At 49.0% G+C, this 27724-nt stretch overlaps 2 protein-coding genes across 3 annotated transcripts in view; one reads left to right on the top strand and one right to left on the bottom strand.

Moving 5' to 3' along the window:
* The first annotated feature begins 634 nt into the window (after positions 1 to 634).
* The window catches only part of PKD2L1 (polycystin 2 like 1, transient receptor potential cation channel), an 87315-nt gene continuing 60225 nt past the window's right edge, over positions 635 to 27724 (top strand). For both annotated transcript variants that reach the window (XM_072628470.1, XM_072628469.1), the window contains exon 1: positions 635 to 717. The gene's annotated coding sequence lies outside the window, so the exon portion shown is untranslated. The remainder of the gene's footprint in view (positions 718 to 27724) is intronic.
* Positions 5250 to 21255, bottom strand: SCD (stearoyl-CoA desaturase). The gene is made up of 6 exons (XM_072628471.1): positions 20682 to 21255; positions 19293 to 19584; positions 15220 to 15350; positions 13490 to 13695; positions 12340 to 12572; positions 5250 to 8692 (listed from the first exon to the last, which is right to left on the bottom strand). Exons 1-6 carry the CDS (start codon positions 20706 to 20708, stop codon positions 8493 to 8495), a joined length of 1089 nt encoding a protein of 362 aa, XP_072484572.1. The 5' UTR covers positions 20709 to 21255; the 3' UTR covers positions 5250 to 8492.

The raw sequence follows: 27724 nt of genomic DNA, 5'->3' as shown, positions 1-27724 counted from the left end.
GATAAGGGCTATCCTATCATCCCCATGAATAGAAAGCTTGTGAAATAGGAGCTATCATTATCCCCATTTTACAGATGAGGAAACTGAGGCACCAAGAGAGCGGAGGATCACAGGAAGCTTGTCTAAGGTGGGATTCGACTGCTCGTCTTCTCGACTCCAAGTTCCACACACTAGGGCCACACAACAGCATATTGACTCTTCTAATGCAAAGGTCACTGGATCAATCGATCAGTCCGTGTGGCACGAGGCAAAGACACCTGGATGTGGCCGTAGCCAAGTGTGTCACTTAAAACTCTCTTGGCTGAAGTGACCAAAAGGAGGGACTTCGAAGGTCCCTTCCACCTCTAAATCCATGACTCTATTTAGACTGTGAGGCCTTGAGAAGAGGAACCGGTTTTGAGGCTTTTCTTTGTACCCTGCCTGGAGGGTTGAGCACCAGTACAGGGCACACAGGAGGCGCCCACCCCGTTTAATGAGCTCCTGCTCTGCGCCAGGCTAAGCACTGGGGATACAAAAAGAGCAATTAAGTAAAAGACAGTCCCTGGAAAAAAAATCAGACACATCAGTTCTGAGCAAGAAGAAAGGGGGCTGCGCTGCCGTCCTCCCGGCTCGGACCCCGAGGCGATGACTCTCTGGGCCGCCGGGACTTCCCAGCGCCCGGGGAAGGAATGGCAGGTGTCATTCTTTACTCTCGGCCGGGCGGGCGGCTCCTAGCAGGTAAGGCGAGGCTGGGGGGCGGGGGTGGGGGCAGTCCCCAGAGAGGGGCTGCCCACAGAAAGGGGGCTGGGAGCGGTTTGTCCGGGAGGCCCGGAGCCAGGCATGTCCCCCTGATTGGAGCAGCCGGCATCAGACAAGTTCGCCGGCCGCTGATTGGCGCTGCCTGGGTCAGGCGCTGTAGGCTGTTGTAAACGTAAACATGACCGACAGTAACCTGGGCCCGGGGACGGGGTGGGGGTGGGGCGGGAGGGGCGGAGGGGGAGAGCGGGCCCGCCTCTCCATTCATTTCCCCAGCGGCCCCGCCCCACCCCGCCCAGCCCTGCCCGGCTGCCGCTGGCTCGCAGCCCACACCCAGCCTGTCTTTGTGTAGCGGAGCTTCGTGCGCGGGGCTGATGCTCCGCCGCAGACCCCGGGGTCTCGGCAGGGCTGGGGGAGGGGAGGGCCACGTGTGGGGGGGCCCCCCTGCACTGGGCTCTGGAACAGCCGATTGGGGAAGCAGGGCCAAGTGGTGATAGCGAGCTAGCAGGCTTGCCCCTGGACTTTTTGTCCAGAAGCCTGGGCTTAGCACTCAGCGTGCTTAGCGCTGAGTAGGCGCTCACTAAATGCTTGTTATCTGGGTATAAGGGGGCACCTGCCCCTCTCCCTACCAGAGGGACCCTCGTTGGGGGCGATGGTGGTTGAATGAACACCAGGCTGTTAGGAAATTTGACTCCATGTGGCTTTCAATAAGTCCTGTCCACCCTATTGGCCTCAGTTTCCTCATTGGAAAATTGTGCCCCAAGACCATTAAAGCCCTTCCCGGCTTTGAAATTCTAGCTGTGCTATCTAGGCCTTCTGGAAGAGAGAAGGAACAGTGTATTTCAATATTAGAATATCCCTCATGAACAAACTGCCTCACTGTCTTCATCTGTAAACTTAGGGGTAGGACCCTTTGATGACCCCGAAAGCCCCCCTTCCAGCCCTAGAGCTTTGCTCCTACAATTTGGTGATGACCCTATTTTCGTGGTTCTTCCTCCTCTCTCCCCTTCTGGCAGCAGTTCTGTGGTCAGCCAAGAAGCCCCGAAACCTCTAATTAGCTCTAGCTGCCCCCAGCACTCTGGTCAGAAGAAACTGGGAAGGGGCCTTTTTGGCAGCTCTCAGGCTGAGTCAGCAGGGCAGAGCTTGCACACTGGCCCTTTGTGAACTGCCTTGAGGCAGACGGGGAGGCTGTAGCAAGGCTGGGTAGACACTAGGCACTGGGCACTGGGTAGGGACAGCTAGGCAGCTTGGACAAAAAAGCATTCTACCTCCAACTAGCTAGCTCTCCCATCGCCAGATCTCTGCCCTGCCTGGGCCTGCTGTGGGGGCCTGAGGCTTATGGCCTGTAGTTCTAAGTCAGCACTTTTCTGGGAGTGTAGAAAGTTAACCAGCAGTCACAGGACTCTGCCCCCACTCTCAGTGACATTTCACCCAGTTCAAAGCAATGGTAGGGTATGAGAGGATGCCCTCAGTTACTGAGTAGTCAACAACAGGAGCTGAGAGCCCTCTTTGTCCAGGGCCCTCCCTGTGGAACTAGGTGGGGTAGGCAGCATTTATAATAGAGGCGTTTATAAAGGCACCCAATCTGATGGGGAAGGCAGGAGCCACACAAATCCAGTACTATTCAGAGCAGCCCAAGCCTCAGCCAAGCCAGACTCAGATGGCATGAGATGGGAGGCACGATCAGAGCAGAATCACAGATCATCACCCTCTGAAGGACCTTAGAGGGCAGCATGGAGGTGGTCACAAGCACCCTAGATTTGAGTCTTATCTCTGAACACTGCCAATTTATTTAACTCCTTTGAGTCTGTTGGGTTTTTTTCATCTGTAAAGATGAGGTGGTGTCTTGCTAGTGAACAACTTCTATGTTTGGAGTAATTTGTCCCCATAATTCACGAACGTGGACTCTGCGTTAAGACCTCCTACTTGTAATTTTGCAGAGCAGGTTCTCATGTGTAATGGTAGGACAAGATCTGCCCCCACTCCCACCCCCAGCTCCCTACACCGATGCAAGTTAAAAAAAATCAGACAAGGTGAGAAAAAGATGATGTAACCTTTAGAAGACTAAGTAAATGTGTTACTTCTATCTAATCCAACCCCCTGCCCAATGGATGAATCCCTTCTAAAAACCATGCCTGCCAAGGAGTTCTGTTTGGAGACATCTAGTGATGTGGAACTCAGTTACCTGGCTAGGTAGCCTTTTCTATTATTCGACAGCTACCATTGTTAGAAAGTGCTTCCTTACCTTCTGCACAAAGCTGTTTTCCTCCATTGTTTTCTGGATTTAGAGTTTTGAGAGGGAGGAGACTAAATGTAATCCCGGTTCTACATTGTAACTCTACAGCTGTTGGGGGAGAACCCTAGCATATACCCTTTTGAGTGGGAGGCAAGGAAAGCAGGGCTTCCAGAAGGTCCTAGGGAAGGGAAAGGAAATATGAATCTATATAGTCCCTACTGTGTGTCAGGCACTGTGCTTTATTTTTTTTTTTTAATACAAATATTAACTCATTTGATCTTAGAAGGAAAAAGAGTAGTTCTTTGGCTAGGGAGGACTTAAGCATAAAGTGATGAAAAGAGGACATGTAGGTGTGTATGATGTTATACATTGTATATACACACAATATACATAACATTGTACAGAAGGCAGTGTTAGGTATTAGGACTAACACTGTACTTGGAATGAGATCGCCAGACTTTGAACGCTGACTCAGCCATTTACTAGCTACAGGACTGATTTCCCTGGTCAAGCTTCAGTTTTCCCATCTGTAAAATGGGGCAATAATGTACTACTCCCTTCATAGGCAACATGGTGTGAGTAAAATTCTGTATAAACCACACGTCAGACTTGTGAGCTGTGCTTTTTTCTCTGCTGGCTTTCACTACAGCTTTGTGAGAAGGTAGGGTGGAGGATGGCTAGTGAAGGCAGCCCTAGTGATTGGGACTGCACCTTATGTTAGGACTTTCACGGGTCCAGGGCCCTGAAGCTTGGCCTAGGTTGGCTGAGGGGCTGGGGTGGATAAGGGAGTCTGGCTTTCAGACCTTCAAGGGGAAATCAAGGACATCAGTGGCCCTTAGCAGAACCTTTGGGGTCCTGATTCCCCATCCTCCTGGAGCAGGTGGGTAACACTAAGATGTGCCTAGGTCCTGTGCCAGCTGATGAAGAGACATCAATCCTGGTCTCCTGAGCTCCAGCTCTTGGCCTGACTCTGACTGGCCTACTACCCCGCAAGATGCAGTACTGTCCTTCCTCTCTTTGAAGTGAAACTCAGGCTCTTTCCCTGAGGGGCTGGGGAAGATTAGAGCATCTGCCTCCACTACCCAGGGACTTCTACAATTTCCCTAATTGAATGCCCCAGTGATCAGGTGAAATTGAATAGAGGAGGTTATGGTCAAAGAATCCAGTTTCTAGGGGCTGATCTGTTGCTGGTGAGCTGGCCTATCCTTGCCTTCAAAGCAGACTGACTCCCCTCTCTCCCCTGGTGCTGGTCCTCTGGCCTCACCCACGAGAATTCAGTCCTCTTTATTCTTCTGTGGGCTCTCAGGAGGGCTTCCTATATTACCTTGGCCACTTCACAGCCTCCATTTCCCCTACATATTCTGCTTCCCCAATTCATTATCACAGAGTAGGCCCACAAAAGTCTACTCAGGGACATGTTCTCAGACACATGTAGGTTTTTGTACATGAGCACCCACTCACGTACCTGGATGCACACACATCCACTTGAATGTGCATACTCACACAGTATGCATACAAGTATGTCTGTGTTACCAAGTGCTCACTGAAGTACAAAGGCAGTCATACCCACTACCCAGCTACATTTAGGGGGCAAACTCTGGCTTCGAAGTAAGCAGTCGACTTTGCGGTACTGCACGCCTGTATCTGAACACTGTGTTCACGTGTGTGCTTCTATATCCATATTTATATATGGCTAAGTAGGATCAGGATGTATATGAGAGGCTCTGGGGGGGGGGCTGATAGGAGCAGGGAGGGTCCCGTCCTAGCCCCCCAGTGAAAGCTAAGCCTGTTCCCTTTGCATTTTGTGCCCCCCACCCCATCTCTGGTTCAAGCAATGGCATAATTTTCCTTGCCCAGTTCTCTACTCTGGCTTCCTCCTGGGGGGCAGTGTCTGGGAGGGCTAAGGGCTAGGCAGACCCTCCCTTTCCTCAGCTGAGCTTCCCACCTACAGCCCCGGCAGTCCAGAGATGAGCCTCTGGGCTGGGAGGGGCAGGCAACTTCCCAGAACCAGCTGGCTGGTGGGGGGGAGGGAGGGGCAGGGGAGACTTGCTAGCTCGAGTTACGTGTCTGCCGGCAGGACCTTCGCCCAGCCTTCATTTAACCTAGAGTAACCTTTCCTCCAGTCACCAGGTCTGGGAGGGAGCAGGGCAGAGGGGCTGGGTCAACTCTGACTGCTACAGTAGGTTATCCACTCTTAAAGGGACAGGATGCAATTAGGGCAGTTCCCTAGCAGGGAGAAGGTGACGGATACAAGCAACAAATCCCTCCACAGGACAAATTCAGATTCACTTCACTTTTATTATGAACAAACACAATCTCAGATCAGTAAATGACTTCAGAGTCAATATTAATAGAAATTATTCCAAAATTATTCTTTGCAGGTCACAGATACTACGATCCAAAATAAAGGAAAAAAATTCCCAACCCAGGAAAAGGTATCCTGCTCATTTTTCCATAGCAACAGAGTTGCTGAGCTCTCCAGCTTCACCTCCCCCCCCACAATCCACCCCCTTCCCAACATGCTCAGCTCAGCCACTCCATCTCTACCTCGAGCCAGGCTCCTAGAGGTCCATGGCATCTTGTAAGAAGCTTCCTCAGCTGAAGGATTCCAAGGTGCTTTACAAACCTTAGTCCCACCTCACAACTGCCCTGTGAGGTAGGTCAGTATTATTATCCCTATTTTTAACAGACAGGGAAACTGAGGCACAGAATAGTTAAGTGACTTGCCCAGAGTTACACAGCAAGTCAGTGGCAGAGCTTGGGAGGGGAGTCCCTCTCCCTAAACCACTCTAGTAACACATCCATCTTATTTCCTTCCATTTCTTGCTCTGGCTTGTGTGAGCTGAACTTTCAGGATACAAGCAAACCAAGGGGAAAGTTTCTATTTTAAATGCTGCAACCATTTTTTTAAAATCTAAAACAAAACAAAACAAAAAAAAAACCAAACAACACCTAAATCAAATACATTCAAATTACTTCCACCTGCCATGCGGGCCCCTTAACAAGAAAGCCCCCAGAAAAAAAAACAAAAAAATTTTTTTTTTTCTAAACTGAAGCACAGAAACGCAGTCCTACAAATTGTCAATTCTCCTGCTGGGTCTGGGTCTCGGCTCTCCCACCAGCTGCTCTCTCTAATCAGAGAGGCTGTAAAGAAAGCAGCAAGTAGGGAAGTGGAGGCAGACTCCCCCTCAATACTGATTAGAACCCACAGAAGGCACCCAGAGGAACTTGTTAGCCTGTCCACAAAGCAAGGAGTAATGGAAATTCAGGCTCTCGTCAGTCCTAAGTCCATTTTTAATTGTTTGTTTCTAAATAGATTTCTTTGCTTTGAGCTTTGTCCTCTTCTGATAGCGTTCCTTCCCCGACAGTCAAGAAAGATGCCAGGACTCCACCTGGTCTTGTGCAGGGTCAGAGTATGGATCTCCACTGAACATTTTTAGAAGAGACAAGCTGTTTTCATTGTATTTATTTTGCGATGTCTTTTGGGATTAAAATACCCCACAGACCTCCCTTAAGGGTAGGCCCACACAGGCCAGCAGATCTAAACTAAACATGGACATTTCTATCTATTTCTTTCCTACTGGGATGAACAGCTCAGAAGTCTGGGTTTCCAAACCAGTCTGAACCTTCTACCCAGGCCTGTTTATTCTTAGAACCCATAAAGAAAGCAAGCTGCCCTCTCCCACCCCTACCCCAACCATGGGGCTGGCATTTCCAGTAAGACAGCAGCAAAGCCAGGGAAGAGCAGGGGAAGGTGCTTTGAGATCCCTCAAGTACCAGTGGTGGGTTTTCCTACACCTGTTTCTCTGGCTAGGTGGTGGCAACATTTCCTTAAGCCAGTTGGGCCAAAAACTGGTCAAGTGTGACCTTTACACCAGCTCTGGCAGGCAAGAAGTTAGAGTGAGGTCTTCCAATGATTTCCCTTCCAATCAAGAGAGTCACTCAGTCCCCTCCCTAAACCCAGGCAGAAGCCCTGTCACTCAGCAGCCCTGGGCTTGGCTTGCACAGTTAACATAGAACACCCAGCATGCCAAGGATGAGAGGGAAAATGATATTTAAAAAAAAAAAAAAAAGGCCTCCTCCCTCTTCAGTGACTGCCTTATTGGGATGACATTGGTGTTTAGTTGGGGATTAGCTGAGTTTCCATCTGACCCAGGGATATTCCCCCGGCAGGTTTGCCAGCTCTGCCTTGAGTCAGCAGGGTAGTGGAGCAGTGAGGGAAGGAGAACAGATGCAGGTCAATTGAATGGGGCAGCCACATTAGAGAGGGAGAACCTGTGGTGCTCCCTGGCCCCAAGCAATTCCAGCCAAGGCTACTGCTGCCTGCCCAGAGACAGGAGGGGCAAGGGGCTAGGGAGACTAGGGGAAGCCAAGGGTCAGCCCAAAATCCTTACTGTGCCACCTCAGGCAAGTTTTAGGTTCTGGAGAGTATGAGAGAACAGTGGGAAAGGATGGATAGGATGTGTATGCTGCAGAAGGGACCGCCATGGATGCACCTACAATTGATGTTCAATTCGTTTCATTTTCTATAGGGAGAGGAAGGATCTTGGACCCTTCAGACCTGATCTGTTTCTAAGCCCTGCCCCTAGCCTTTTGGGCTCCTGCTCAGTAGTGAGGGGCAGGGGAGCCAACACACTCATTCCTCCTCCTCTTCTCCCAATTCTCCTGGATGAAGGAGGGGGGAACGTTGAGGTTGCTTTGTTTTACTTTTCCAATGAGTTCAGTTTCCTTAACTTTTCCCCCAATCCCTCTCCAGGTCAAGCCAATTTCATTAGGAACTGGAGCTCCTGTCCCATAGTTCCCTAGGTGTGCTTAATGCTGCCTTGCCCCAAGCTTTATGGAAGCATCCCTTTTATGATTTAGCATCACTCCAGCCTGGGGTTTCCCAGGCCTTTGGGACACAGAGCAAGCCCACTTGGTTGAGCAGCGGGCTAGCTGGATGGTTGCCAAAGAATTGTCCTTTTTTCTCACCCCCCTCCTCCCCAATCAGAGTAGGCATGCTACTTCCCTTCCCCCTGCCTCAGTTTCCAGGAGGAAACAGCAGCCAAGAAGAATGACCCTCCACTCTAGCTGGTGGGGAGTGAGGCCTGCCCTGAAAAAGCTGGGAAAGTGGCCTTGATTCCTTTCTGGGTCTACTCCTCACCCCCCCACCTCAGGGAGGGCCAGAAGGAAGAGAAATCACTGAGGGGGAAAGGTCACCAACAGTGACACTACAGAAAGAGAGCCCCCAGCCCAGGGCACACCAGCTGCTTGCTTAGGAGGCAGTGAAGGTGGGAGGGGAAAGAAGAGAAGGAAAGAGCAGAACAGGGGAAGGAAAAGATAAGGAGGAAGAGAAAAAAAAGGTCTCAGCATTCACAAAGGCAGAGTTGTTGGCTTTCAATACATTTGCACTGTAAAGGAATACTGTATTGGAATGGGTTAAAAAATCATCTTTAGCATCTGGTAGCATTATTCAGTAGTTAATAAAGAGAATATTAGACCTCTGCCCAGCTGGCTTGGTGGGGGGGTGAGGAGGGAGGCCTCAGCCGCTCTTTGAGCTTCCTTCACCGGTTCTAGAGCATCTGGCAAGGATGGTGGCCTTGGAGACTCTCTTCCGGTCGTAGGCCAAACCCAGGAGACACATGCAATCAATGAAGAAGGTGGTGAAGTTGATGTGCCAGCGGTACTCACTGGCAGAGTAATCATATGGGAAGGTGTGATGGTAGTTGTGGAAGCCTTCACCTGTTACAGCAAGAGCAGAGAAGCACAGGGGGTGAGCAGGGCATTGGAAGGCCAACCGAACCCCAACCCTTAGGGAGTTATGGCTCAGCAGACAAGGTGAGAACTGCCCTCTGACATGTGGAGGATCATGCCTTCCCTACCAACCAATCAATCAACCAACATGCACTGGTACTCTATCTACTAGGAACCAAGAGCCAATGTAGACAGCAGAACAAGTATATACAAGATATATGCAAAGTAAATACAAGGTACTTTGGGGTGGAGGAACTAGTAAGAGAAGGGCCTCAGGCAGGAATGGACATTTGAGCTGAGCTCTGATGGAAACTAAAGGAAGAGAGTAGAAGGGAGGGCATTACTGGAATAGGTCACAGCCTGAGTGAAGACCTGGAGTTGCCTAGAGCTGGAATGTAATTTCTAAGGAATGGCAGAAGACAGTATGACTGAAATGTAAATGTGCAGAAAGAACCAAGTGCACTAAGACTCAAAATGTAGGTTATGAAGGGCTTTAAATGTCAAGCAAAGGGGTCTGTATTTCATCCTGGAGGCAACAGGCAGCCATTATAGGTTATTGAGCAAAGGTATGACCTGTACTTTAGGAAGGAAAAAAAATCACTTTGGTAACTGGGTGAAAAATGGATTTAGAGAGATTTGAAAAGCAGGGAGTCCAATTAAGGGATAACTGAAGTAGTCCAAGTGAGTATGTGATGGCCTGAACTAGGGTAGTGGCTATGGGTGGAGGGAAAGAGATGTGGACTCAACCTCTCTGGCCTGCTATTTGAAGTAGAGAACTGGAAGGAAGAGGACAGGGATACCTCTGCACTGCAAGGGGAAAGAGAGCTCTGGAATCCCTGCCTGTAGCTACTGCTGGCTCAGCACATGCTGGCATGGTTATGCACCCTTCTCTAAGCTCCAGGTTCCCTGGGGAGCCAGTCCTGGGTCCCAGCCAGAGAGCTAAAAAGCCCCACTAAGCAGAGATTCTTGGGGCAGTAAAGGCAGGTTTCCTCTTGGCTGAATAACAGTATGACATTTACACAGTAAACACACTATATTTACATAGACTATTGTTTTTGATCATTAAAACCTAAGAAGGTAAGAAGGACTAGAGGCATTATTATCCTCTTTTTACAAATGAGGAAACTGAGGCAAACATGGTTAAGTGTCTTGCCCGAGGTCACACAGCTACTATGTGTCTGAGGCTGGATTTGAACTTGGAAAGATGAGTCTTCTCTCATTCTAGCATTCTGTGCACTGCCACCTAACTGCTCAAGAAAAGGAACTTTAGAGGTATTAGCTCCCTCTTAACCAAAGATAATTAATTTGGGCTCGAAGAGGTTAAGGCATAGCCCAAGATCACAAAACTAAGTGTCAGAAGTGAAATCTGAACCCAGACTTTCCTGATTCCAAATCTAACACTATCCACTAGTCCACACTGCCTCTTCCAAAAAATCCTGATTTGTATAAGGTTTGCTGTCTGTAGGCAAAGGTTTCCCTGAGCCCAGAAACAAAGATTTCTAAGTCCTTCCCATTGCCCTGGGCCATGGCTTTCTTTTCCTGTTGGTGAATAAGGGTGAAAATACTGACCTACCTTGAAGGCCCTACTGCTGCTTTAATACAAGCCCCAGACTGATAAAAGTGTCCCAGCAATAGCAATGACACTATTAATAATATCTGAGGGCAGGAAATCCTGGCTAAATGACAGGACCGGAGATCACGAACTATACTCTGATACTTGCTTATCTACAATGTGAACCCCATGAGAGGGAGGGATAACTCCAGGGCCAAAGGTTGAGGTTGCTCAGAGGGATATCAGTGCCAACGTGGAGAAGCAAAGGGGACCTCTAGGGAGCTGGAGGTGTGGAAAGCACTTCAAACAAGGGCTGGCCTAGGAGGACATGTGCAGAGGGGCATCTCCTCCTTGGTGGACCAGGGGCAGAGAGCAAGCTGCAGGGCAAGATTTTTGCCCCCATCATGGGTAAAGAGCATCAAGGAGTTGGTGAACATGAGGTGGATCGTTTGCCCTGACACTCCCAGACTTCTGTTTATTGTTTTAAGTGACATTCACATACAAGAACATAGTAACAGAGCCAATGCCAAAAGAAGACTGAAAATTAACATGTTAACATTGGGCTTGTGGTCAATGCCTAGGAGAGGTGGAGGCAGCAAGGGAAGAGTCCACAGGTATGCCCAGAAGACAGTGAAAGGTGATGCCAAGGTGATAAAAACCAGGAAGATGAAACAGGAGCAAGAGCGCAAAACCACAGCCAAAAACCATCAGAAAGAACAGGGACGTTGTAAAGGGGGATGGGGGTCACAGAAGGGCCCTTAGAAGTAATCTAGTCCAATCTCTTCATTTTGTAAGAGCTAGAGATGAAGTAACTACCTGTCTCTCCAGCCATATGTGGCAGAGGTAGGATTCCCACCTAGATCTTCTGACCCCCAAAGCCAGTCGCCTTTTCTATTCCCTTGGAGAGGGGGACAGGGAGGGCAAAGTACCTGTAGCTAGGTAAGCTGCAGTTGGAGTTCTTCAGTGGAAAAGTGACACTAAAGTTTACCTCACTCATTTGACAGATGCTAACACAGAACTGAGGCACATAGATTAGGCCTTTTGGCTAGGCCTGTAAAGTAAGGCTAAGGTGAGTTGGAAGAGACAAGCAATCCCTTTAACCTTGACTACTGGGCTGAGGCAGAGGCACACACCCTGAATGGGTGGAAGGGGCAGCCAAGGTGGGAGGGACAAAGAATAAGGAAGAATGGGATGGCAAGGAGAGGGACATGACCACAACCAATTGATTTGTGTTCTATCACCAGTGAGTGTCATGGCCCCTGCTCCATAACCAAATCAAACTGTGGGGATGCTGTGGAATTGAGGGACCATTTTTGTAAAGGATTAATACATATTAAATAATAACAACCTATATGCATAACATATACAAAAGAAACTTTCTGGTCAGTCCAGATAGATAGATTCCCCTCATGGATGTTGTGCCCTTTGGAAAATTCCTCACCCAAGTGAGGCTAAGGCTAATCCAAGACAAAGAAGGCTGTATTGGGGAGAACGAGGCAAGTAACCAACTTCATTTTGCACATCTGTACATACCTAGGTATCCACTCTGGAGATATCCAATATGAATCCAACCCTGCTATTTTGAAGATGAGAAAACTAGTAGAACACGAGTTACCTTGAGGTCAGGGACTATTTTGTGTTTATCTCTGTACCCCTGAACCTAGCACAGTATCTGATACATGCAGGAAGCATGCTAAACTGAGCCATGGCAGAAATGTTAGATGGCTTGTCTATAGTCACATAGAGCTGGGCTTCCAAACCAGGTGACAGACTCCCAAACCGGCGGTTTTCTTATTCTGCCATACCAAGATGAGAGTCTTGGGATTTCAGGTGAAAGATTCTTTCACCTACAGAGCAACAGAATTTGAGCTAGAAGAGGCCAACCACCACCTGGTCTAAACCCCACACCTCTCCCTTTGCATTATGTCTATAGGCCCAGGATGAGAGAGATCCTCTGGAAAGGATAGGCCCTACTTGTCAAGGAGAAACCTGAGATGCCAAGCTGGCAGGCAGGTTCAGCCCCCCCAGTACAACCAACCAAGTAGCCCAGTAGTCTTGTCCTCCCTACCTCCTGGGAACATACCTGCTGCTCCCAAGGCCACCAGGATATTCTCCCGGGGGTTGATGTTTTTGTCATAGGGCCGGGTGCCATACATATGAGCAGCACTGTTCACCAGCCAGGTGGCATTGAGCACGAGAGTATAGCGCAGGAAGGTGGCGACATACAGGCTGTGAGCAAAATGCTCACCCCAGAAGTACCAGGGGATGAAGGTGGGCAAGATGAAGCACATGAGGAGGATGCCCGGCTTGTAGTATCTGTCAACAGAAGATGTGGCAACCTGAAGTCAAGGGTCCCTCAGCTCAGCTGGGCTTTCCTCCAACCTCACATTTACATGAGGGATGGTGGGATAGGACAGGAGTAGAGAGGATAATATTACGGGTCCTTGCTCCTGGGCTAAAAAGGACCTCAGATTGTCTAATCTCCCTCCTTTATTTTACAGAGGAGGAAATTGAGGCCCTGAGACCCAGGGTTACCCAGGTACTATGGGAGATAGGATTTGAACCTAAGTTCCCTGGCTCTGGCTCTCTCTCTAGGAATCACACTGCCTCCACTGTTGCTCCTGGGTTTCTACTTCTTCTTACCCACCTTCTTTTTACATATAGCCCATGGAAGTGTAGATCTCTTCCCATCCTGGAGACCATCCAGGCTAGAAGCCTCATTCCCCACCCAGGCCCGGAGTATTATCCAAGAGGCCAAGACCTCAGCCACAGAAAGTACTGTGGAATAATGAACTAACTTCCATTTCTATACTGCTTCAAAGACATTATCTGACTCTTCTAACTCACACTAACCATGTGAGAGAGGTATTTTATAGGTGAGGAAATTGAGGTTCAAGAGAAATTAAGTGACTTGCCTGGCCAGTATCATATGACTTAGGCAGTAAATGCACTCGTCTTCCTAAAGACATATCCACTATGCAGCATTTCTTAAGCACTTACTATGTTCTAGGCATTGCACTAGGAACTTTACACATTCAGTCCTCACCAACAACCCTGGAAGATAGGAGCCATCATTATCCCCATTTTACAGATGAGGAAACTCAGGCTGACAGGGTGACTAATCCAGGGTCTCATGGCTAGTAAACAACTGAGGTCAGACTTGAACTCAGGTCTTCCTGATTCAAGGCCCAGGCATTCTCTCCACCAGCTCCCTTGGCCCCCCTTCCACTCACCTCCTCTGGAACATCACCAGCTTCTCAGCCTTCAGATCGGACAAGTCAAGCAAACGGCCCTTCTCAATGACATCTGGGTGTTTTCGCACTAGCAGCCAGCCCACATGGGAGAAGAAAAACCCCCGTCGGGCATTATGAGGATCGGCATCTGTCTCAGAGAACTTATGATGGACACGGTGGTCACGGGCCCACTCAAAAATGTCATTCTGGAGGGAAAAAAGAGAGATGGACAAGCATGAGATAAGGAAAAGCACGAAATTGCTGGGAACCCTGCTAGCTCTCCTTGTCCCAGAAAATTGGATAAGGCAATGCTGGACAAAGGTCCCACTAGACTAACCTAGACATCTCCTATTGCCCAGACAGCTGGCCCATCAAACTGTCCTGAGAACCGTCATTCTACTCTAAGCACCTGGAAAAAGAGAGGGGCCTCTACTGGATATGTCAGTTCCCTAGATCACAGGACATGCTACATAATTGTTCCAGTCCCTATTCAGTGTGTAGACATCCTGCAGGTCCTCCCAGATGCCCTCCAGAAATGAAGGGCTGAACTGCATAACTGAGGAGAGTAAGGCATATCCAGGACGCATGCCAGGCAGGGGAAATGGAATGGATGTTTACCTACTCAATGTTCACTCTCCTGGATTTACATGCCTATAGCTTGGAGCCTAATAGTCAGTAAAGGTTCCTCCCTAGCCTTTGGAGGGTCTTGCTTTGGAAAGACTAACTCTTGACCTGGCTGGCCTGAGAGCAACGTACAGTTTCAGACAGGTCCAGTAAATAAACTGGAATGGTAGGCCTTGTGATTACACAGATCTGAGGGGGAATTGGACCTCTATGAGACCCTTGGCTCATTGCCTCTGCAAAAGGACACCCAATGGGTAAGCTCTCCAAGAGTGGAGTACATACCCATCTGTCAAAGGCCTGACCCAGTGAGTGAGGACAGAGCAGAGTGTGAACCCTGGATGGAGTCCCTTAAAGCTAGCTTATATAAATGCATAATTGGATATAATCCCAAGGCTGGGAGAGATGTTGAAAGAGCCACAAATCCTTTGTATCATGTACTCCTTGGGTAGCCGGGTGAGGCCTATGGATTCCTTTTCAGAATGTTTTTAAATGCATACAATAAAATATATAGGATTACAAAGGAAATCAAATCCAAATACAGTTATCCACATATTTTTTAAATAAATGCAAAGCCCTCAAGTTAAGAAGCCCCTGCTCTAATCCCATTGAGACTCACCCAAAAAGCCAATATGGACAGAAAAGTTTAGGTTTTTTCTAATTAGGAACCTCTCAGATGTGCTTTCCCTTGCTTTTTCCCTCATTAGAATATAAGCTCCTTGAGGACAGGCAGGGGCTATTTCACTTTTGTCTCTGTAGCCCCAGTGCCTCCCACTGTGCTCAGCAAATAGTAGGCACTTACTAGATGCTTATTGTTCTTCCTAAGACAATAGTTGTACAGCACTTAACACAATGCCTGGTATACAGGAGGTGTTTAATAAGTTTATATCCTTCCCTTCCCTTCCCCTCCTCCTATATCTAACACCAGAGCTCTGTCTGTCCTGGGGAGCCCTCTAGGGTTAGAGAAGAAAACCCGGTGCCCTCCTAGAGGGGAGGAGGCCTCTGACTCCACACTGTCAGCCTCTGGATGGGACCTGGAGGAGCAGTGGTAAACAATAAATGGGAACATAAGGTAGGCCATGTCGGGCCAGACCCCGATAGCTCCTCACCTGGAAGGCCATGGTGTTAGCAATCGTCAGAAAGACTCGGAGGGGCAGGCGTGCCTTGTAGGTTCTGTGACTCCAGAGGCGGTGGGCTCCTGCGGTGATGCCCAGGGCGCTGATCATATAGTACACAAATCCTGTTTGCCAGAAGGAAGGAGTAAGTCAGTGTACATTTCTTCTTTGTACATTGCTCTGAATGCACATTTCCTTCAACGTACATTTCCTTACTGTACATTTCTCCCTTATAAGAGGAAGAAATGGGAAAGGCCAATCTTAAGGGAAAGGTAGGCCACTGTTGAGGTAGTATTCACTCTGACCCAGATCTGTTTGTAATTGGTACCTTAGGTTTCACTTCCCTGGAGCTGAAGAATCTCCCAGCCACCTCCCAAGGGCTTGATGGAGGCTCAGGAGATAATATCAGTATCTCTGAGCACTGAGAGCTCTAACAAAGCAGGCAGAGGAGAGCAAGCCCTCCCCGAACCCAGCTCTGAAGGCCTGCTGCAGAGAGAGGCTGCAGCTGGGGGTTGCTTTGGCCTCACTCAGCTGTCTCTAGGCCACAGATAGGGCTTCTCCTCCAAGTCTTTGAACCCCACAACCAACTTTCTCCATCAGCCAGCCCACCCTCTTTAAAGGCAAAGCTATTTATTTCCAGACAGTGCTTGGGAACAGTTTAGAAATGTCAGCTTCACACATGTGAAGCCTCCAGGACTGAGTGAGAACAGAAGCCCCACAGAGTTACCAGGCACATTTTCTGCCTAAGAATGGGCTTGCTGGGTTACCCCAGCTTCCCAGAGGACAGAGATCTCTGGGAAGCCAAGAGAGGAACAGCAATTAGCAGCTGCTCATAATGTTTAATCCTAAGGGGGAAAAACCTGTCAGGCAATAAGCCTTCACTGGCTACTAACTTATGATACCAGAGATTAGTCAAGGAATACCAGGAAATTAGTCAAGAGGCAGTGTGGTGTTATGGATAGAGTGCTAGACAAGTGAACCAAGAAGCCCTGGGTTCAAATCTCACCTCAGGTACTTACTAGCTGTGTGACCTAGACAAATCATAAGACCTTTGTTGAGTGGAACGGTGGTGGAAAACTCCTAGTCTAGAGTCTGGAGCATCTATATTCAAATCCTACCACTACCATTGGGTGATCTTAAATGAGACATGTCATAGTCCTGGGTCCTTACTTTCTTCCTCTGTAAAATGAAAGGGTTGGACTAGATGGCCTCTAAAGTCCCTTCCAGCTGTTGATTAATGAGCCTATTATCCTCATCTGTAAAATGGGAATAATAGCCCCCTCCTCCAAGAGCTCATGTGAGATTCAAATGAAAGAACAGCTGAAAAGCCTTTTTTTGGCTATACAAATGCTAGCTGAAACTTTAACCCAGTCCACTTGTTTCTTTCCCCAAGGACTTTGGGGTTCTCCTTAAAGATACATGGAGTCTTCATGGAATCCTGTAGATCACTCCAATCCCTAGTTCTTATCACTCAAGAAGACCCTAAGTGGCCTCTAGACACCAAGAGGGAAGACTCCCCACAGGGGGACAAATCCAAATTACTAAATTCATACCAGAAAGAGGAGCAGGAGGCCTGGCCTTTAGGGCTAGGAAGCTCTAGTCTCTCCATCCCGGATATAGTCCTCATGCCTTACACTCTCTATACACCAAGCCTCAGCCACCTTGACCTCAGCACACTCTCACAGGATGGAATACAAACCCATCTGTGCAGCCAGGGAAATCAAGGCACAGATCATGGGTAGACTTGCCCAGAATCACACAGTGAGTCAGTGGGTAAAGCTAGGAATAGAACCCAGGAGTCCCGTCTCCCACACTCTGGCTCTTTTCTCTTGCAACACCCACAGAGTCTGTCAAAGGAATACTAAAACCCAAAGGCAAGGCTATTAGAATCCCTGGGGAGAAGATCTCAGGATGGGGGGGCGGTACACAAGTATCATTGAGTCAGCACTGAGCACTGCCAGGCACAGCCCAGCCTAAAGAAGCCTTAGTCAGGTTCTTTTTTTCTATGACAGAGAGAATGAGGTATAAATGGGCAGGAAAGGGCTCTTCAAGCTTTTCTACAAAGGCTACCTGGGTATTGCCTCCTCTCATCTTGCCTCTCCCAGCTGCCAAGCCCATCAGGGTAAAGGTGTTCAGGTCCCCAGATCCTAGTTCCATCATAAGCACAAATGAATCTCTCTTTTCCACCTCCATGCCAGGCACTAGCTTTTCTTCCTGGGGTAGGGCAGGGCAGTGCCTCAAACAGCCCCAGTAAAATAAGAGAGCCTTTTCCATATCAGGCCATACCATTTCACACCCCCCAGGGTCCTCCAGATATGCTGAATGATGCCCTGCTCCCCAATAATGGGTCTCCCACAAGCTCCTGGCTGGAAAGAAGACCCTTAGGAGGCTAGCTCATCTTCCTCTCTTTCCAGGTAGAGCTGTCTATGACTCTATGGTTCCCTTTGGAGATTCCTCCCAACCTTTGTCCCATCTTGCCAGGAAGACCCAGCAGAGATGGAGCATAGCTGCTGGGCTCTTCCATGTCAGAACTTTTCCTGGGCCCAAGGCTGCCTAAGGCTGGTCTGCCTGCCTGCCTACCTCTCCTGGGCTTCCCATCCCATCCCTGGGAGCCTCTCTTGAGTCTACAGAAGAGACAGGATTAGGTTACTGTCCCCATTCTTCAACTGGAGAAAAAAGCCTTGAAGAGAGAGCTCAGGGCAGTGTTTCCATGTTTGCAGCAGAAGGTGGGATCCCCCCAGGCCAAAGTTCCCAAATCTCAGGAAGCCTGAGGTGACACCAGGGAGCAATTACCCAGTTCCCGGACCCTTACAGTCACGGGAAACCTGACCTGCTAAGAAGAACAGATGTCTTTTAGTGCCTTAAAGTTTGCAAAGCATTATGTCTGGAGTTTACAACAATACTGGGAGGCATTATTAGCTCCATTTTACAGATGAAGATGCCAACATTCAGAGAGGTAAAGGTATAAGCGTGTAGTCACAACTGCTAAGAGGCAGAATTCGAATATGAACCTGCTGACTCCTAGGTCAACACTTTATCCACTATCCCTTCTGATCCCACATCCACAAATGGGCTTTCTAAGTCGTCTTTTGGCTCAGCCTTTCACTTTATACCATAGGTCCCCCTCTCTCTTCAGGACCTACAATAATAATAGCTCAACTCCCTTCAGGTCTGGATAGAAGGATCCTAACACCCATATCTGCCAGCTTGTGGCCTCAGAATGGGAGGGATGGGGCCACCCCTGTGAGAGGCACATGTATGAGGCCCTGGGACCAGCACACACAGATGGAGGGCCCTGAAAAGCCCCATCAGAGATGGCAAGGAGCTGAGATGCTTCTCTTAAAGCAGCCCTTTGTTACTTAGCTGGCACAAGGCCTGGGGTCTGCTCCCTGCTCCTCTTGGCTCCCTGTCCTCTCCAGGCCTGTCTTGCTTGCTCCAGGCCAGCCTGGCTTGCTTTGGCCCTTCCTCCAGGGCAGCCAAATCCCAGGGGCCAGGGGTGGCAGTGGGAGATGGAGACAGTAGGGAGAGACGTGGTTGAAGCAGGCAAGATGGAAGGCTTTGGGGAGAGAGGTTCATGAGGTCTGCTGCTTTTGAAGACTAATTATATGCTGAGGCACACCCAGCCACCACAGTCATGTAACATGGATATGGGAATCTTCCCTGAGCCTCTCCCCACTAAGGGGAATCAGCCTGGCTCTAGGGGGCCTGAACGAAGGACTCTTTTCCTGGCAGAAAAGAAGGAAGGGATTGAGGCACAAAGGACCTAGAATCAGAGAGCATTTCATGGTTTTCAGTGTATTTTATGCCCAGGATTTCATTTCTGAGGCACATGGTGGGTACCTACCCTGTTCCCTCAACAGCAGCCAGTGCCAAATTTCTTCCCCACCTCCCTACCATGTGGCTCCATCCACCTCCAAGCCAGGCCACCACCTCAGGGCTCCCCTTTCCCCACAGCAGGGATTGAGAGGGCCTACTCCTGCACCCAACAAAGGAGATCTGCCTCCGGGACCAACAGGAGGCTCCCTCTCCCTTAGTAATAGGAAGGTCAGAAAGGTCAGTCCACTTACCCCACAGCAAGGTATAGATATGGGAGGAAGGCAACAGAAAGATCCCGTACAGGGCTCCCAAATGAAGCATGCCCATCAGGATGATGTTCCTCCACACATATACGAATTTGGGTTTGGGGCCTTCCTTCTCTCGGTAAGTGGGGTCAAATATATCATCCCGCATCTCATAGGTGATCCCCTCTTCATGATCAGCAGGTGCTTTTGATGTTGCCTTGGTCACTCCATTCTGCAGGGCTCTGGAGGTAGGGGCTGTGATGGTGGTTGTGGTGGTCATGGTGTAGGAGGGGGAGATCTGGGGACCAAGAAAAAGAAACCCTACAATGAGCCATCCTGGAGGGGTTGCTTGGTGTTGTGGTAAAGAGCGCTGAATTGAAAATCAGGGGACCTGGGTTTGAATTTTGACTGGGCCATGAACACTGACCAGGCCGAAGTTACTTCCCCTTTTTGGGTTTCAGTTTTCTCAGTGAAATGAGGGTTTGGACTAAGTAGCTTTTGAGGTCCTTTCTAGGTCTAAATTTATGATCCTGTGGGCTTGATTACCTCTGCTACAGTCCAGAAACCCAGTAGGATGGGCTCCTAATAGAAGCCAAGTTCCCGGAGGGCAGGGGCAATTCTTCTTTTGCCTCAGTTTCCCAAAGGTCTAGCACAATTCTTTGAACAATGAAGGAAATTATATATGCATTTACACAAAGAGACTCATATACATAGCTAGCTATAGATAGATATACATAGGTATTACATAGATATATAGGAACATATTTGTAGAATTGATTTGGCTCAGCTCCTGTCCCCTGAAACAAGAAAACTCGAGGGGGCTCTGGGAAAAGAGACTGTAAAAGTAGAGGGTTTAGTGCAGAAAGGAGGGGATCTGAGGACTCAAAGGGATTGGGGAGGGAAGGAGAGGAGCTTAGAGAGATAGTCAAACACTGTTTCGTCTTGTATCCCGAAAGTATCCTAAAACCGGGGGTTCCTCGGTTGATGGGGCCAAGACCCCCAGCTAAGGAGGAGGCCAACATCGTTCTAGAGAGATAAAGTCCTCCCTTCCCAAAGCGTGGTGCTGGGAGGGAGGGTCTGGTGCAGAGGCATGAGTAGAGCTGGATCTATTAATGAACAAGCATTCGATAAGCATTAATACAAAGTATTCTGTTGAGCCACTTGCTACTTGTGTGACCTTGGACGAGTCATTCATCCTCTTTGTAAAATGGGGAGTGGGGTGGACAAGATGGTCTCCGATGTCCTTTCCTGCTCTAAATGCCAGTTCCATCCTCGCCTGCACAGCGCTCTCCCCCACGCACACCCCAGACCCTCCCTCCTCTTTCCCTCACTGGCTGCCAGTTCTGAAGCTCCAGCGACACCAGGGGCGCCACGGCTTTTTCCAAGGGGCCTCACCTCCTCCTGTAGCAAGTGGGCCGGCATCTGGGTTCTCCCGGAGCAGGACTCGCTCGCTCGATCTTCCTGGGCTGGAGCTGCCGAGGGAGAGGGGGGGCACTTGGAATCAGGATTCGGCTTTTGGAGAACACAGGCCGCCCCCGAACACCGCACCTTCCCGCCCAGTCCCGCTGCTGCTGCCGCCGCGCGTTCGGAGCCGGGCTGCGTGCCCCGATCGCTAGCGCTCTCTCTCTCGGTCTCGCTCGCTCGCTCGCGGAGCCTCTCGCCCTTCCAGCGAGCTCTCTCCACGTCCACGATCCAGACGCGTTCTGCTCTAGCCTCTCCGACCGGGAGGATTTAAAGGCCCTAGCTGACGCCCGGGGACCCTGTCCTGGATTTCCTCAGACCCCCTTTTATCCTCTGCCAACTCGAGCCAAAGTGCGCAGTAGGGGCCGTTGGCAGAGGCTGCCCGGCGTGGAGGGTGCGAGAGGGCGGGCGAGGGGAGGAGACAGAGCGCCGGGGCGTGGAGAGGGCCGGGGCCGAAGAGCGGCTAGCGCCAGGGATGCAGCCGCCGCCGCCGCCGCCGCCGGGGAAATGCTAATGATGCCTCCGTGCGCCCCAGCGCGCCATTGGCCGAGGGGAATTTGGTGCCACCTTAGTCTGCCTTCGCCATTGGCTCGGCGCAATCTGCTGTTCCCTCTGCCGCGAGCGAGCGGCTGGGCCCCGACCCCTCGCTCACCCGCCGTCCACCCCCCACCCCGAGTCCCTCCCTCCTTCCTGCCTGCCCTCCTCCCCCTGCCCCCCCTTCCCAGCCTCCCGCCTTCAGACCGGCCAGCGGACAACTGTTCCCCGCTGCACGTCCTGGTGGGGGGGGCCCTCCGAGGGAGGGGCAGGCCTGGGGTCTCCGAGGGGGAGGGGAGAAGGGGGGGATGGGAGAAGCGGGGGATGGGAAGAGGTCTGAGGCTTGGACCGCCCGCGATCCCGGGCCCGAGGGGCGCTCCCCAAAGTTTAGCCTGAAGCCCCAGAGTGGCGTCCGGCGCCCGCTCAACATTCCTGCCAACCTCTGCACGCCTGGGCAGAAACGTGAAGGCGACAGGGTTTGGAGTCCCGCAACCGACAGCAAAGGGGATCCTAGAGGGGTCACCCCCCCAAAGCCCCTTCCTCCGAATCCCCGGGTTACTTCCTCCATGCTGTTCCCCCTGTATCCCCCTCCTCCCCAGGGCAACAGCATTGGCCCCGCCAAAGCCCCCCCTCCTTAATGCAGCCCAGTTTCACAGCCCACAGCTAGGACCCGGTGCCCTGCGCTACAGAGACCAGCTGGTGAATTCAGACATGCGCATACCATCCCGAACACCAGCTCAGCGGGTCTGGTCACACACACCGGACCAACGAGTGCACACGATCGCATTCTCACACTAGGGTATACGCGCACCCCCCGCCCTTTACATTCACATACCACTAGACACACACACAGACCCTGTTACAACTGATACACTAGTGTATACACCCTGAACTCGGACGCTCACGCCGGTACATACTGTTTTATGCAGAGGGTTTATTAGTCTCTCACACACTAGTGTCTACACACAGATCGGTGTCAGTCCGAGACCATAGTTAATTACACAGGCCAAGTATATACATGGACAGAAACACAAACATTCCTACACCGGCGTATAGATAGAGATGCTATTATACTCTGGACAGCATTGTACACAGTCACAAATCCCAGTATGGACAATCACCCCAAGACCAGTATACAAACACAAGATACACAGAGCAAGAGCCCCAAGCATGCAGTCACGTTCACACGTACTCCTAGGCACATATTCTTCTGGTAGCAATGTCTCAGAGATTCTTTGGGGTTCTGGAATGTCACCCCATGCTCTTTTCTTTGTGTTCAAGGTTCAGTTAGCAAATCTCCCTAGTGCAAAACCAGAGAATGCTCAGAGCTGACCCCTCCCAGTAGAAGGGCTGCCGTGTGAAAACCGCCCCCTCTGCCCCCCTCCAGTGTCCTGCCCTGTCCTGCCCAGAGCAGGGGTGTGCTACCAAGCTGCCCAGTGTCAGTGCTGTACCAGGACAATGACGCAGGGAAATGACAGTCTTTGATCTCTGAATGTAGAGCAGCCACCCAGAGGGGTATATGCATTAGAGGGCCAACTCCGCCCCCTCCTCCCCTCAAGGAGCCCCTCCAGGATCCATCTTCTTATTCAGATTGTGCCCCGCCCCCTCAGCAATTTGGTGAAATGGAAAGAGCGTGGGGAAACTTAAAGTAAGAAAACCTGGACATGAGTCTCAGCTCTGCCTTTGTGATTTAGGGTTAATTATTCTCTGAGCCTCATTTTCTTCATCTGCCAAAAGATGGAATCAGATTAAAATGATTTCCCGTAGTAAATCCTAAAAGGCTAAAATCCTTCACTGAACCCTCTTCTACACCCAGCCTCTTTGCCAGTGGCTTCTGCTGAACTTGCTCAGTTATGAACCCACTACCCACATTTCCCATTTCTGCCTCCATATGGTACTCCCCAAGCTGTTTCCCACCCCAGGCTGAGGTGAGATGGCCTTTGGATCCTGTGTAGGTTGGGGCTCAGCCTCTGAGAGAGAGGCCCCAGATCAAGGAGATGCCAGGAGCTTGCTAGTCATATCTTCCCAAATGCAAGACTATCCTTTCCTCCCTTGGCTAGGACTATTCTCAAGGTCACACAATCCTTCAGGGCCAGTTACAAGGATTCGGGTTTTCCCCATTTGTGTTTCTCACAAGTTTAAGGTCCCTGGAAGAATGTCGTCATCTTACTCCTCAATGACCTGAAGAAATATCAAGTCATCTGTACACCACCACCACCTCCCCCTCTTCTAACTGTCCTTTTGTTCCTTCTCCCTTCCAGAAAGCATTGAGGGATCTCCTATCAGGTACTTATCTCTGGGGTAAGTAAGTGACATGGAGGTTAGCTTTAGTTAGGATAAGGTTTTCCTCTCAAGGTCTAAACGTATTCCTCCCTGTTTTTCAAGGAGATTCTGAAATGGGCAGGCAGTACCCTAAAAACAGATGATCTCCAGGGAAGGGCTCTCTGAGGCTAGTGAAAGGTTGCTGCTGTTCTTGTACTTACCAGTGACAGAGCAGGAAGTTTTAGTCTCATTGGGATCTTGGAGGGAGGTGGAAAAGGGAAATGTTATTGTTTGACTGACTTTTCATGACCTTATTTGAATTTTTCTTGGCCAAGATACTAGAGTGGTTTGCCATTTCCTTCCCCAGCTCATTTTACAGATGAGGAAACTGAGGCAAATAGAGTTAAATGGCTTGCCCAGGGTCACACAACTAGTAAGTGTCTGAACTTGGGAAGAGGCGTCCTAGGTGGGACTGAAGTGTTCAACACTCCTTTGCATCAACAGTTGGAAACAGCAGGAGAGGTGTGGTGGAGGCTTTTGATCTGGTATCAGAGATTTGAATCTGTACTTTGCCACTTATTATTTGTGTGATTGTTTCCCAGAGATGAAGGAAATGGATTAGCTGATGGATTAGCTGATGTCAGTTTCTCCCAGTTTGAAATCTTTGGATCCAATACTTTGTGGGGAGGGAGAGGGAATGGAAGTGAGAGAGACATGGTGTCTGGTGGGAAAAGCACTGAATCTGGTGTCAGAAGACTTGGGTTCTGCTATTCACAATGTGACTTTGGGATAATTATTGAAGCCCCCCATTTTTGCCTACAGGATTTAGCATTGAATCCTCAGTCCGGCGGTCAAGACCCTCCATCTGCTGTCCAGCCCTATGTCCTTTTTCTAGGGAAACAGCATGGAGCAGAGTCAGAGGGCATGGCTCCAAATCCTGGCTTAGCCCCTCACCAGATAAGTGGAATTCAGGGGAAGTGTCAACCTCTCTGGGACTGTGGGAGTTAGAATCAATGACCTTTGAGGTCTCTTTCTGCTCTAAATCCATGAGCCTACTATTCTAGATGTACTCTATAGCTCCTGGCTTGTCCTCAAGGACTTTACTATATTTATGTTGACAACCTCTCTGAAAGTCCAATAACTCAATTCTTCAACCTACTAAATTCTAATTACCATACTTAGACTCACACTGATGTGATCACACCTTAGACCTCATAGTTTCTAGATGTTGCATGACCTGACCTATGAGATCCCACCCTCCAACCATGACCTATCCCATTAAATTAGATGCTCTGTTGCTTACACTAAATAGACTCCTTGCCCTTCCCATTGTCTTTGGTCACTTTGTCCATCTCCTCCCTGTTTACTCCTCTTATACTCTAATTTCATTTGCCTTTTCACCCAGTCTTGATCCCATGATTTGCTGTTTTCATGTTTGTTCAGCTATTACATGAAAATGCCTCACACCCCTTCCTCCCATGGCATCCCATCCTTTCTAACCTAAGAATTCTTATCCCTTTGTAACTCCTACCACCTGATTCCTCTGATTCAATTCTGGGATGCTGAGCATTACTTGAGAAAGTAATGGAATTGGGATAATTTGACCCCAAACCAAGAACAGTCCAAGACTTTAGCTGGGCCCCTGCTGCTGCTCATCAGGCCTTCAGTTTCACTTAAAAAAATCCCATTCTCCAATACCATCTCCAGTGCTCACAGCAGATGCCCTGGTCTCCTACCTTCCTGGGAAGATTGAGGTCATCTCATTGAAATGCTTCCTTTCCCTATTCCTCAAACTTTCTTAACATCATCACCTTCTCTCCTCCTTGCCTCATCACACAAGAAAGGATAATCCTTGTCCTTAAAACGAATCCTTCTACCTTTTACCTTGATCTCATTCCCTTTTACATCCTCAGTCTCTCCCTCTCCCACAGACTTCTTCCCACCTTTCCACAAACATGTTCAGATTTGCCCAATGCTTGTCTTGACCTTTCTAGGCCAAGTAGGTGTTGGGCCATTTTTCTATTCCCTTTCATGTCTATACTTCGTTAAAAAAAGAGTTGGCTATGCTTAATATTTTCACTTCCTCATTATCAATTCTTTCTGCAACCCCTTGCAAAAGAACTATCATTTCTACCATGCAATTGAAACTTCTTTCTTCAAGATCAACCATCTTGTAGTCACCAAATCCAGTGGCCTTTTCCCAGCCTTCATCCTCCCTGACCCACTTAGCAGTATTCAGTACTGTTGGTCCCTGCTCCTACTGGCTGTTCACTTCTCTGTCTTTAGAAACACCACACTCTTGATTCTCCTCCTACCTTTAACCATGTCCATTTCCTTTAATAATGTCTCCCTCTCTTCTTGATTCCTTCATATGGATATTTCCCATGTGGCTGTCCTTGGCGGCCTCTTTTCCTTCTAGTATAGTTATCTTTGTTGGTGTCTTACCTTTTTACCAGATTCTAAACTACTTAAAGGTGGAGACTGCCTTTTTTCTAAACCTTGTATTTCCTTTAGTGCATATCTTCTGGAATCAGGAGGTTTTAATAAATGTCTGATTTTGTTTTGTTTTGTTTTTTTGGGGATAGAATTTGTATTCTTGGACCCTGACTTAAGATAAAGGAATGGTAGGATACTGGCCAGGAATATAGGCAGGCCATCCATCCATCTATCTATCTATCTATCTATCTATCTATCTATCTATCTATCTATCTATCTATCCATCATCTACCTATCTATCGCAAGTGCATGCAAAACTGTGGTGGGCCTGTTTCCAGACATCTTGATAGAAAGGTCCTAGAAAGGTCCTTTGTCTCTCCTTTTTTTCCCTCCCTCTACTTCAGAGCCCAAGTTGGTGTCCTCTGACTGCTTCCTGTTGGCCATTACCACTAAAGGATTTGTACTATGTTATAACCAAAGTTTTTAAAATTGGTTACTGAGCCAGAACTCCAAGAAATATACTAAAGAGGTAATTCCCTGCCCTCAGGACTCTGACCCTGAACCTACTCCCACCCTTTGCCTGTGAAGTGTTAATGACAACTCAGAGCTCTGGAGGGTCTGGGAGAGAGATATAGTTCCCTACCACCTGGTCAAGAGAAGTGAGTACATGTCCTTCTAGGCGTCTGTGAATAGAATGAAGCCACTGCTCATTTGTGTATTTTTTCCTTTGGTACAGGGTCCTGTTTTCCTTTGCCATTTACTAGCTAGATTTCTTGCTCAAAGAACAAGCCTTAAACCCAATTCACTCTGGAGCCCAAAGATTGGACCACAGGTCCCCACCCACCCTCCTAGCACAGAGTGAATGTAAATACTAAATAGTAATTGTTTCTCTTTTGCCCAGGAGACCTAGGGGTCTTCCCCTCCCAGTTTGATTTTTTTTTTAATTAAAGGGGCTGTCCCTTGAGCAACTACTTAAAGAGGCCTATTCATTGAAAAGGGGTATCTCACTCAAAGTGAGAATCTGAAAAGACCTTTGCCTAAAATGGTCAGAGTCTCCTATTGCATCCTGGACCATTTCCAGTCATCCTGATGAATACCTGACCACTTGACCCAGATGGCTCAGGAGGAGAAAGTGAGGTTGGTGACCTTGCACAGCCCTCCCTTCCTCAAATCAAAGTCAAGTGCAAATCATGTCATCATCTTAATATCATGGTCTTCTTTAAGACCAAAGGACAAACACAGCAGGACCCTGTGAGATTTCAAAAGGCAGCTGCCTTCTTTCTTCACTTTCCTGGGTACCTGAGCCCATGGCACTTGGATAGTGGCTCCCAGAGCAGTTGTAGCTGTAAGAGCAGTCCAAAGGGAAAGAATTGCCTGAAGAGATCAACAGCCAGAAGGAAGGGGCCCATGTGGCACTGATTCAACCTGTGTTCAATGAAGGTAATTGTAAAATGGCTAATGAGCAACCCTCACAAAGAAACTTTATACAAATGTTCTGACTAGGCTTGAATATTAGCTTCTCTACAGATTATAATAATTTTGTGATTCTTTACTGTGAAATAGTTCCATTTCTGTGTGGGAATCAAATGGCCTGTTCTATAGTTATTTCACGTTTATATTCCTGATCTTATATAAACAGGTATCAATCACAAAGAAGATATACCCAGGCTTGGAGGGTACCTTGTGAATTAGAGAGATAAAGTGGGACTAAGTCCTTTGGGTGGAGCTGCCTGGGGGCAAGGGGA

Source organism: Notamacropus eugenii, chromosome 1 (assembly GCF_028372415.1).
Source record: "Notamacropus eugenii isolate mMacEug1 chromosome 1, mMacEug1.pri_v2, whole genome shotgun sequence".
Lineage (NCBI taxonomy): Eukaryota > Metazoa > Chordata > Mammalia > Diprotodontia > Macropodidae > Notamacropus > Notamacropus eugenii.
The sequence above is the reverse complement of the archived record's forward strand: the minus strand, read 5'-3'. Positions and strand labels throughout refer to the sequence as shown.

Bases quoted from the DNA above. Each gene is read 5' to 3' on its own strand.
- SCD (XM_072628471.1), bottom strand. From the start codon at position 20,708: ATGCCGGCCCACTTGCTACAGGAGGAG. The intron at 19,585-20,681 runs GTGAGGCCCCTT...CTTGGTCCCCAG, and splicing joins CCCACTTGCTACAGGAGGAG to ATCTCCCCCTCCTACACCAT. The intron at 15,351-19,292 runs GTAAGTGGACTG...TCTGGCAAACAG, and splicing joins TATCTATACCTTGCTGTGGG to GATTTGTGTACTATATGATC.